The following is a 12,712-nucleotide window of genomic DNA, read 5'->3' as shown; positions in this document are numbered from 1 at the left end:
TTCCACCTGATCAGACAGCTTAGCTGGAAAGCCATGTACAGTGACATGATTGCTGGCGTTTATGGAGGTTTTACAGATGGGTAACACAAATGGCTCAGCTGAATAGCCAAGCTGCACCTTTGACAGCCTTACCGAGGGTAGGTAGGAGTCTCCCATATTGGGGCTCTGGACTCCAGTGAACTGTACCCCACTTTACCCACAAGGTACAGTATGTCTAGGTTTTCAGTAATGATGTTCCACCTGGCACTTTAAAATGTAACTGCTTATATGGCAATGACATTATATTTATATCTTGTCTTATCAGTAAGTGTGGGACGTACCCTCCGGAGAGCTGTCTCTTCAGTCTGATTGGAAATGTCGGTGCTTTTATGGGTGAGTGTCCCCACTATTAAAACCCTCATGTTTCTTCTCCTGACCAAACTTTCCATAGACATTCTTCCTGGCCACTTTCACTGACCTCATTTCCCTGTCCTCCACCTACCACAATTCTCACATCCTTTCCTTTCCATTTTCACCCAGACATTTTACTTATCCATCTCCTGCCCCTCTCAGCCCTTTGTCCTGTGTCCCTCCCTCCTTCCTGACTTTCCTCTCTCTCAGTGGTGATGATCTGTTTGCTGAGATACAGTCAGGTCATTGAGCTCAGCCATGGCTCCTGGCTGAATACAGTCGCCCTGATCGCTGGTTGCACCAACGCAGCAGGACTTGTCATGGTGGGGAACTTCCAGGTAAGGACTCAGTGCTTTTCGTACTCTATGTATTATAGGTGTTTTGCCCATAACTTTGTGTATTGTGTTCCCCTGTGTGGGTCCTGTAACCCTGAACCTGACCCTGATAGAAGTGATAGTTGTCAATAAATATATTTACACACATACACACTACAATATAAAATCTATTGATGCATTTTTCAAATTTTTTGTCTTATAAAGTTTTGTGCAACAATCCTGGATATATGTTTTGCACTACATATTGCTGAATGGGACGGCATGATAGGGGTGCCCCTGTAACTTTTTGGCTGAAGTGCAACTCACCTTGCTTTATTCAAAGTTATAGATTTATTCATTATTTATTCCAGATTCTTAGAGCTGCACGATTCTGGATAAAATGAGAATCACAATTCTCAGCATAACCTCACCTTTCACGTTATACCAAAAAAAAAATTGGGCTAACTTCCCTCAAACAATTGTGTTTAAAAGTCCGCTGAGCAAATACAGTGTGACATAAAATATTGCTATGATCGCTATATTCTCTGGGGTCTCTGCTAAAAAAATATACATAATGTTTGGGGATTCTAAGTTATTTTCTAGCAAAAAATTCTGATTTTAACTTGTAAGCAACAAGTTTCAGAAAAAGGCTTAGTCTTTAAGGTGGTTAATCTGACCTCATTTGCAGACTGAAGTTCATCCCTTTGATCTAAAAGAACCAAATGATGCAATGTAAAACATGTTTATTGTTCTCTCCCAGCCCTGAGAAATGTTGATAAACATTTGCTGGAGGCTCTTTTTTTTTTTTTTTTGACAGCTGTGAGTGAGCAGAGAATGGCTCTGCAATGTATTAATCGTGAAAATGCCAGAAAAAAATTGTGAGGGGGTTGATTCGATATTGCGTTTTTTTTTTTTTTTTTTAACGATTTATCATGCAGCTCTACATGTTCTTGTGTAGAGCTGTCAATTTATGCAGCACTTTACATATATATTGCGCATCCACATCAGGTAGATCTATATATAGCATCCGGAAAGTATTCGCAGTGCTTCACTTTTTCCACATTTTGTCATGTTACAGCCATAATAGATTAAATTCATTATTTTCCTCCAAATTCTACAAATTTATTAAAAGTAAAAAAAAAAAAGGGACATAGGTATTCACAGCCTTTGCCATGACACTCAAAATTGAGCTCAGGTGCATTCTTTTTCCACTGATCATCCTTAACCACTTTAAGACCAGAAGATTTTTCCCCTTAATGACCAGGTCATGCAACGCTGTACCCAAACTAAATTTACCTCCTTTTTTTCCCCCACAAAAAGAGCTTTCTTTTGGTGGCATTTGATCACCTGTGCAATTTTTATTTTTTGCGCTATAAACAAAAAAAGAGCGACAATTATGGAAAAAAAAAAAACAATATTTTTTTCATTCTACTACATGACATTCTCAAAAAAAAAAATTAAAAAATCAATGTGGCGGACAGATCGGACCCCTAACTGACATTTTTGACAATTTTGGGGGTACCAGTGACATTACTACAGTAATCAGTGCTAAAAATATGCCTTGTTACTGTAATAATGCCATTGGCAGGGAAGAGGTTAACCCTGTTGGTGATCAACGGGTTAAATGTAAGCCTAGGGGAGTGATTCTAACTGTGGGGGGGGGGGGGGGGTTGGGCTTGTGCGCTCGCCCCCTAGCTGCCTGCACGCGACCGACGTAGAGCTACGTCGGTTTGCCCAGGATCGGCTGCCTGCCGCAGTAAATCTGCGGCGGGCGGTCGTAAAGTGGTTAAGATGTTTCTACAACTTGATTGGAATCCACCTGTGGTAAATTCAGTTGACTGGAAATGATTTGGAAAGGCACACACCTGCCTATATAAGGTCCCACAGTTAACAGTGCATGTCAGAGCACAAACCAAGCCATGAAGTCCAAGAATTGTCTATAGACCTCTGATACAGGATTTTATTGAGGCACAGATCTGAGGAAGGGTACAGCAGCATTGAAGGTTCCAATGAGCACAGTGGTCTCCATCATCCGTAAATGTAAGAAGTTTGGAACCATCGGGACTCTTCCTAGAGCGGGCCGTCCGGCCAAACTGAGTGATCGGGGGAGAAGGGCCTTAGTCAGGGAGGTGACCAAGAACCTGATGGTCACTCTGACAGAGCTCCAGCGTTTCTCTGTGGAGAGAGGAGAACCTTCCAGAACAACAGCTATTTCTGCCACACTCTTCCAATCAGGCCTGTATGGTAAAGTGGCCACTCATCAGTAAAAGGCACATGACAGCCTGCCTGGAGTTTGCCAAAAGGCACCTAAAGGACTCGGACCATAAAAAACAAAATGTTCTGGTCTGATGAAACAAAGACTGAACTCTTTGGCCTGAGTGGCAAGCGTCATGTCTGGAGAAAACCAGGCACTGCTCATCACCTGGCCAATACCATCCCTACAGTGAAGCATGGTGGTGGCAGCGTCATACTGTGGGGATGTTTTTCAGCAGCAGGAACTGGAGACTAGTCAGGATCGAGGAAAAGATGAATGCAGAGACAGAGAAGTACAGAGACGTCCTTGATGAAAACCTGCTCCAGAGCATTCTGGACCTCAGACTGGGGCAAAGGTTCATCTTCCAACAGGACACTGACCTTAAGCACACAGCCAAAAAAACAAAGGCGTGGCTATGGGACAACTTTTAAAAAATTGGCATGTGGAGTATGGGACTTTAAAGGTACTCCAAAAATTCAAAAAATGCAAAAAGTGTTTTTCTTAAAAATAAATGTATATTTTATTACACATATAATTATAAAAATACATACTATAACATATTGGCTGTCTTGTGAAAATATAGATATACAGTAATTTTATTTGACTTCAATTTACGACTGATTTCGCCGGACTTGCTTTCTTAGGGAAATGAAGATATATATATAAAAGACTAAGAAGAAAAACATACATGTAAGACGGATTGTGTATTTCATACATTATAATACAGTGCAATATAGTTTCTATATGCCAAATAAACAAGTCAATGCACAAAGAAGAATTCACCATACCTGGAGCATGGAGTTTTGAATGTTATGGAAGGTTGAAAGAATGATGTGGGACTACACTTCCAAAAGCTCAACAGCCGTGCATAGGAGGCAGGGACCCTACCTAATGGGTCTCCTGCAGAGGGGATATCAGGCCCCATATAAGATGGCTCATGATAGATAAAAACCTGTCAAGGATATGAATATATGTATTGTAGATGTCTTATGTTTATTAATCCTGACACAATGGCACTGTGTATATTTGTATAAAAATATCATATATTTGTGTCTGGATTACCTAATGCGCCTGAAGATATAGAGAATGAGACCTCTGTAATATAGATCTCATCAAGAGACTTCCCAATTGGTTTCAAAAAAGTGGTAGCCAAATGGTTTTATGGCCAAAATATATGAAAATATATTTTATGAGATAAATACTGCAAACATCCCAAAAAGAAACAAAAAGGGGGAAATATTTCCACAAATGAAGATGGAGTCAATATCCACCTAAAAATAAAATAAGATGAAAAACGAATGAATGGGGGAAGAGCAAAAAAATAAATAAAAACTGGAGGCGTTCACGGTGTCCCCCTTCCATGTTTTGGTGGGATTCCCCTCCACGGCAGGATCGGTACTATCCGTGGCGCCGCCTATCCCTGTGGGTATTTAGCTCGCCCTCCTATCTTCTGCCACCGTCGGCCCCACCTTTTACCATCCCTTGGATGGGGACGTCGGGCAGGACCGCAGACCGGGCGGAAGCATCAGTGAGCTCCAACGTGTGTGGGAGTGCGGATGCGCATGCGCGAACCTCCAGGCTTTGCGTCTGGATCCTGCCCCACACCATGGTGTGGGCAGGGTAGAGGGGGAATAAATCCGAGCCCTGTCCTTTGCATCCTCAGTGTCTTGTTGCACTCCCTACGCACCGCACCTTGCTCCACATGTGTCAAAGGTAAAATAATACTCCTTTGCTTTCTTGAACCATGATTTATTTCAGAAGTGTTTTTTTTTATTTTTTTGCTCTTCCCCCCCACTCGTTTTCGTCTTATGTTATTTTTAGGTGGATATTGACTCCATCTTCATTTGTGGAAATCTTTCCCCCTTTTTGTTTCTTTTTGGGATGTTTGCAGTATTTGTCTCATAAAATATATTTTCATATATTTTGGTCATAAAACTATTTGGCTACCACTTTTCTGAAACCAATTGGGAAGTCTCTTAATGAGATCTATATTACAGAGGTCTCATTCTCTATATCTTCAGGTGCGTTAGGTAATCCAGACACAAATATATGATATTTTTATACAAACATACACAGTAACATTGTGTCAGGATTAATAAACATATAAGATATCTACAATACATATATTCATATCCGTGACAGGTTTTTCTCTATCATGAGCTGTCTTATATGGGGCCTGACATCCCCTCTGCGGGAGACCCATTAGGTAGGGTCCCTGTCTCCTGTGCACGGCTGTTGGCATATAGAAACTATATTGCACTGTATTATAATGTATGAAATACACAATCCGTCTTACATGTATGTTTTTCCTCTTAGTCTTTTATATATACCTTCATTTCCCTGAGGAAGCCAGTCTGGCGAAACCGGTCAGAAATTGAAGTCAAATAAAAATACTGTATATCTTTATTTTCACAAGACAGCCAATATTTGTTATTGTATGTATTTCTATAATTATATGTGTAATAAAATGTAATTTGATTTTAAGAAAAACATTTTTTGCATTTTTTGAGTACCTTTAAAGTCCCATACTCCACATGCCAATTTTTTGAAAATTTTAGGGATGTTGATACTCTAAGCCTTTTTTCTTTTGGTTCCACCCACCATTTTATCAGTTTACGGGACAACTTTGTGAATATCCTTGATTGGCCCAGCCAGAGCCCAGACTTGAACCCAATTTGAACATCTTTGGAGAGATCTGAAAATGGCTTTGCACCAATGCTCCTCACCCAACCTGATGGAGCTTGAAAGGTTCTGCAAAGAAGAATGGGAGAAACCGCCCAAAAATAGGTGTGCCAAGCTTGTAGCATCATACTCAAAAAGACCTGAGACTGTGATTGGTGCCAAAGGTGCTTCAACAAAGTATTGAGCAAAGACTGTGAATACTTTTTATGTATATGGGATTTTTTTTATTTTTTTTTTATTTTTAATAAATTTGCAAAGATTTCAAACTAAATTCTTTCACTTTGTCATGGGGTATTGTTTGTAGAATTTTGAGGAAATAAATTAATTTAATTCATTTTGGAATAAGGCTATAACAAAATGTGGAAAAAGTGAAGCGCTGTGAATACTTTCCGGATGCAGTGTGTGTGTGTGTGTGTGTATATAAATAATAATATTTTACTCTGTAATTGTGTAAATAATACATTTAAATAAGTGCCTGTGTATGCTTGTACTTACTGATGGTAATTGATGGCACATCAGAGTGCAGCATGTATTTAAAGCGGAGTTCCAGCCTCTGAAAAGTTTTTTTTAGAAAAAAATACCCCCGGGACAGTCAGAACTAGTACATTCCACAATGGATAGCCTCTGTACTGTCCCATTTCGCACTTACCTTTTTAGAAGAAATACTTACCTTGAAAATGTCTTGCCCAGCGCTGCCATCTCAGGTGTGGGCAGCTGAAGCCGGAGTGTTCTCTTCTGTGTCCTCTTCGGTGACGTCGGAGTCCCAGAATGCCCTGCACCGGCCCTGCTCGTCAGTTCCGGTGCAGTCGCGGCATGCCCAGAAGCTGTTTAGCAGGAAATGAAGCGCCTGCACCGGAAGTGATGAGCGGGGCCGGTGCAGGCGCATTGACTCCTGGGAGCGATGACGTTCAGCTCCCAGAAGTCATTGCAAGCAGGAAAAGAGGGCGCGGGCCGCGGCCGTAGAGGAAGGAAGGTGAGTATATTTTCTTCTATAACAAGGTAAGTAAACAAAAAAAAAAATCGGGAGTATCCATTTCTTTTTCAGGTGGCAAGCGGAGGGCCCAAAGTCCTTTTTGAGGCCGGAACTCCGCTTAAACAGCGTTTTGTTTGTTTTTTTTTTTTCATATTTCAGCAGAGAGATTACTGGGAATTCTGAATAGATATGTCAATTTACTTGTGAAAGCTGAATTCCAAACAGCTTAAAGTGGTTGTAAACCTCAGACATGAAATATGAACAAAGCTTATCCTCCTCCTATAGTGTGTACTTGTCTCACTTAAGTGTCATTTCTGTCTACTGCTTCCATCCTCTATCAGCAGGAGTCTCTTCTGACAAGTTTTCCTGACATCAAGAGAAAAAAGGTGACGGGGAGGGAGCTCCATCAGATTGACAGCATCAGCTCTGTTCCTGTGAGCTGTGTGAAGGGGGTGTGTCCCTTCCCTCCAATCAGCTGTCAGAGCTCTCCCCACTGAGCTCCGCAGAGTGCAACTTCAGCTTAGCTCTCCTCCCCCTTTTTCTGACAGCTCAGACAAACTTACATTCTGGACATTTGAATGGATGTAAAGAAGTGAATAAAGCAGATAAACAGATACAGCTTATGAATGGGAATTTGTTGTATCTCCTGAGGCCAGTCACTTCACTGGGTATATGTAAGGATTTACAACCACTTTAATGCAAGACAAAAAAACCTATATAAAGACCAGATTCTTCTCTGCTGCAGGTAAAAGGGTAAAGCAGCACACTGAGCTCATCTCCTACTATTGGCTTGGTATTTGTTAGCGATCTATTTTAACATCTTACCAAGTCTAACCTCTGCTATAGAGTGGAATTTAAGTACTTCCTTAAAAAAAAAAAAATGTTTAATGAATACAGAGCTATGGTAATTTTGTGAGTTTTATATCTGCCTTAGCATGTGTTTTACCTGCTGTGTGAGTGCTGTCACCTGCTTTAAGTTACCCTGCGCTGTGTTAGTTTGAGTAGCTGCAAATGAACCTTGACTTACATCACTCTTATGTGTTTCCTTGGCAGGTGGATTACGCCAAGTCTCTGCATTATATCGGAGCAGGAGTGGCATTCCCAGCTGGTTTGCTGTTTGTATGCCTACATTGCATCCTTACCTACCATCTGGCCACTAGCACAATAGACTATTGGGTGGGACACATGCGTGTAAGCCTGACCGTTGTGGCCTTAGCATCCCTTGTACTGAGTATCCTTTTGGCAATAGCGATAATGTGTGTGAGGTTTGGGTTGATGTGAGGAAAACATAGACTGAAGGGGGTTGATTTACTAAAACTGGACAGTGCAAAATCTTGTGCAGCTGTGGGTGTAGCCAATCAGCTTCTGACCTTAGCTTGTTCAGTTAACTTTTGAGAAAAAAACCTGGAAGCTAATTGATTTTTATGCAGATCTGCACCAAATTTTGCACTCTCCAGTTTTAGTAACTCAACGCCAAAATGTTCTGTTTTGACTTGGACAGGCTGACTGCAGAAAGCTCAGTTCTAACCAGATGTGTTCAATACAGCAGCACAGGAGGGAGTGTACTGTGTCTATGAACTATGGGTAGGGAATGGCTAGATCAGATGACATACAGGGCTCTGTTTTCTTCCTTTCAGGAAAGGTATAAACGAAAAAAGACTTTATATAATTAAGAACCCATTGCTGTTATTAATGGAATCACAGGCTTAAAGGAAAGCTTTTCTTAGAAAAGTAAACTGTACAGTGGGGATCGAAAGTTTGGGCACCCCAGGTAAAAATTTGTATTAATGTGCATAAAGAAGCCAAGGAAAGATGGGAAAATCTCCAAAAGGCATCAAATTACAGATTAGTTATTCTTATAATATGTCAACAAAAGTTAGATTTTATTTCCATCATTTACACTTTCAAAATAACAGAAAACAAAAAAATGGCATCTGCAAAAGTTTGGGCACCCTGCAGAGTTAATATCTTGTACTGCCCCCTTTGGCAACTATCACAGCTTGTAAATGCTTTTTGTAGCCAGCCAAGAGTCTTTCAATTCTTGTTTGAGGTATCTTTGCCCATTCTCCCTTAGAAAAGTCTTCCAGTTCTTTGAGATTTCTGGGCTGTCTGTCACGCACTGCTCTTTTAAGGTCTATCCATAGATTTTCAATTATGTTGAGGTCAGGAGATTGTGAAGGCCATGGCTAAACCTTCAGTTTACGCCTTTTTCACTGTGGATTTCGAGGTGTGTTTAGGATCATTATCCATTTGTAGAAGCCATCCTCTCTTTAACTTCAGCTTTTTCACTGATGGCATCAAGTTACCATCCAAAATTTGCTGAAATTTTATTGAATGCATTTTTCCTTCTACTCGTGAGATGTTCCCTGTGCCACTGACTGCAATACTACCCCAAAGCATGATTGATCCACCCCCATGCTTAACAGTTGGACAGAGGTTCTTTTCATTAAATTCTGTGCCCATTCTTCTCCAAACGTACCTCTGCTCATTCCGGCCAAAAAGTTCAATTTTAACCTCATCGGTCCACAGAACTTGTTTCCAAAATGCATCAGGCTTGTCTATATGTTCATTTGCAAAGTTCAAACGCTGATTTTTGTGGTGAGGACGCAGAAGAGGTTTTCTTCTGATGACTCTTCCATGAAGACCATATTTGTACAAGTATCTCTTTATAGTGGAATAGTGTACCACAACTCCAGTGTCTGCCAGATCTTTATGGAGGGATCGAGCAGTCAAACGTGGGTTTTGAATTGTTTTTCTCACAATCCTGCGAGCTGTTCTGTCTGATATTTTTATTGGTCTTCCAGATCGTGCTTCCACTGTTCCTGATGACTGCCATTTCTTAGTTACATTCGGAACAGAGGATATTGACATCTGAAAACGCTTTGCTATCTTCTTATAGCCTTCTCCAGCTTCGTGAGCATCAACTATTTTCAGTTTCAGTTTTCTAGACAACTGCTTAGAAGATCCCATGGTGCTGATTGTTGGGGCAAGGTCAGATGAGTTTGGGCATTTAAAACCTTTCAGATTGACATCACCTGGTCTTCCCAGACGATGATTGAGAACAATCCATGACACTGGCAGGTCTCAGCCTTGCAAAGGGGAAAGTGCATGCTATAACTTCTGCAGGGTGCCCAAACTTTTGCAGACGCCATTTTTTTTTCCTGTAATTTTGAAAGTGTCAATGATGGAAATAAATTCTAACTTTTGTTGACATATAAGAATGTCTAATCTGTAATTTGATGCCTTTTGAATATTTTTCCATCTTTCCTTGGCTTCTTTATGCACATTAATACAAATTTTTACCTGGGGTGCCCAAACTTTCGATCCCCACTGTATATGCTGCCATTTATTATCTCTTCCTGAAAATGTTAGTTGACTGGCAGTCATGTTAGATCAATGACTTCAGAGCCACCAACCAAAAACAAGCATGCATATCAAGTGATGTGATTCCACCTGCTGCACGCTTGTTCTAGGTTAGTCACCCAGACTGGGATGATGCCAGAGCTGGGTATCAGGGAGATCTAATGGAATGCCATGGATTGCCCTGAATGGCAAAAAAAAGTGTTAGGAGAAATAAGAAAGTTGGCATTGCTTGCCTGAGTCTGAAATGCTAGCTCCTTGTCTGCCTCTGACCCCAGTACTTCCTGAGTCATTGACCTGGAACCAACATACCGCTAGTAAAGTCAGAGGAAAGCATACTGGTGGATCTGCACTCTTGTTTTGAGTCAGTGACTAAGGAAATTTTTAAAGCTGTTATAATAAATATATTAGCCAGGTAGCTAACATTTTATAAAGAAAAAATTGACCATGCTCATTACAGGTTTTCTTTTTAACTGTTCCCAAGTGAATAGGTTTTAGGCCCCCTTTATACATGCAGACCGTTCATTTCATCAGTTGGTCACGTCAAAATGGATGAAGTAGTTATCAGTTTTTCATCAGTGGTCATCAGTTTTGCATCAGCTTTTTTTACATCCACTACTAATGCAAAAACGGATGAAAAACTGACCATTTGTCAGTTTACATTTGTTTTTGTCCAATCCATTTTTTTTAACGAAAAAAAATAGAGCTTTGATCAATATAAAAAACAAAATGATTATGGCAGGTGTAAATGGATGATCATTTTTTCCATAGAGATGCATTGATCAGCGGATAGGTGAAAACCAGACAAACAGACAGCATGTGTGAAAGGGTCTAAGGGTAGCTTTGTTCCTGTTCTGATTTAAATGTGAAGCCTGTCTTCCTTAACATTGCACTCAGGTGGGGTCTTCTTCATTCATGAAAGCTTCCTCCTTCAGCACTTGGCTGCAATCTGCGAGTGGATCTTCGTACTTGATATCTTGGTCTTCTACGGAACATTTTCCTATGAGTTTGGCTCGGTCTCCAGCGACACCATCATGGCCGCTCTACAGAGCTCTGCAGCTCGTAGCTGCAAGTCTCCAGGAAGCAGCAGCACATCTACCCACCTCAACTGTAATCCTGAGAGGATTGCCATGATATGACCAGGGTGGGGCTCGCTGCTCCCCAACACTCAGGATTATTTTTAAGAAATGTTTTTTTTTTTTTTTTTTTAATTTTTACCAAATATTATAAATAAGCCAATTTTAACTCTACAGCCAGGCAGTAATGCGAAAGACTTTACTGGCTGTATTTGAGTTACAAGAAAAGTATTCACGGAGGTTCACTTTTTCATGCGTATGTGCGTATTTTCACGTCTAACACTTCTGGGGCAATATTTTTGTATTTACTTATATTTGTATCTTTTTTTTTATTTCTATAGGTGGGTGCATTTCAAAGTCCAACAAATGCCTACTGCCAGCACAGGGTGCTGTTTTGCTGTCTGAAATAATATAATCTGTGGGTTCTGATCTGAGACACAGTCACTGACTAGCTGCTCCCCACTCTTGCTCAGCCAGCAAATTAGCTCCTTTCAGTATGGATAGTTTAAAATGGAACCACAACCTTAATTTTTTCCTAGTTTTGGGTGGGGACTCAAAGAGTTAGAGACTCAGTCAGGTCCTTAGTGCTGTGTGTAACCTAGTTGGGGATTTTCAGTCTCACTTTTATGCTGGTGATATCTGTAAATGCATCATAATAGAGCTGCCAGTGGAACAGGGGTAGAGAAATGGAGGCACCTGTTGATGAATGCCCACAGGTTGGATTTCCTTTGTAGTTCACTTTATTTAGACTTTCTCTTACTTCTTGCCAGGTCTCCAGGACAGGAGGTAAGCAGAAATCTACCCATTGAGAACACTAATTTCAATAAAAACCTTGATTGTTGCAACCTGTCCGCATGCTGCAAGACTAGAGAAAAAGTTTTGGCTGGCGTCCCACTTTAAAAGCTGCACTTTATGCTTTGAAGGCGTACACCATGTGGTTGTTCTGTTGAGACTGTGCACATTACAAACATATTGGGGCACCGATATTTCTGAAGTATTCAGATGATTTTCAGTATTTTATACAGTAGGGTATAAACACCATACATATACTATGTTCCTAACATTCCAGGTAATGATAGTGTCTGTATGTTGATTGTTAGAGGGTTTGTATCAGGCAGAATAGACCATTTTAACTTGTGCTTTTATCCGATAATGAATGCCAGCATATTGCCAGAACTACCTAGACTATAATATGTTTCCTAAAGGCTTTTTTTATATGCTGCATTTTGCAGATATGAATAGTGGATCCCAAAGAGACCCAAAGGCCTAGTTCACACAAGCTTCAGCTTGTATAAGAGCAGTGTCCCAGCAAGCTTTTATTACGTTTTCAGCAATTTTGCAAAGATTTTTGCAAGCTTCAATTAGCTTTCTTGAAGCCTTTAGGGCTCGTTCACACTAGCTTTGGTCTCTGAAGAGTGATCTGCGTTTAGATTGATTTTTCAGAGAGCATTTGACAAGCAGTGAGGTGGTGTTGTATAGCCTCCTCAACATCTGCTTTAACCCTTTGATCCCAGCACTAGCACCCTGTAAGAATGTTCATTGCATGCAGTTTCTGGGCAGCTCCATTCACTTGAATGGGTCATGTTTGGCGGGTGCCATGCCTGCCAAAAGCAGCAGGGTATAATTCCTGTCTGTATTGCTTCCTTAGCCACCTGCTTTACCA

General features: G+C 40.7%; 1 protein-coding gene across 1 annotated transcript in view; it reads left to right on the top strand.

The window, feature by feature from the left end:
- TMEM150A (transmembrane protein 150A) overlaps positions 1–12,284 on the top strand; it is a 40,724-nt gene extending 28,440 nt beyond the window's left edge. Inside the window, exons 5-8 of the mRNA XM_082255085.1 lie at positions 305–372; positions 601–728; positions 7,667–7,844; positions 10,871–12,284. Coding sequence (XP_082111211.1) covers positions 305–372; positions 601–728; positions 7,667–7,844; positions 10,871–11,112 — 616 coding nt within the window. The 3' untranslated portion in view covers positions 11,113–12,284. The remainder of the gene's footprint in view (positions 1–304; positions 373–600; positions 729–7,666; positions 7,845–10,870) is intronic.
- The last annotated feature ends 428 nt before the right edge of the window (positions 12,285–12,712 follow it).

Source organism: Pelophylax lessonae, assembly GCF_965119305.1.
Source record: "Pelophylax lessonae genome assembly, chromosome: 4".
NCBI classification, from domain to species: Eukaryota; Metazoa; Chordata; class Amphibia; order Anura; family Ranidae; genus Pelophylax; species Pelophylax lessonae.
The sequence above is the reverse complement of the archived record's forward strand: the minus strand, read 5'-3'. Positions and strand labels throughout refer to the sequence as shown.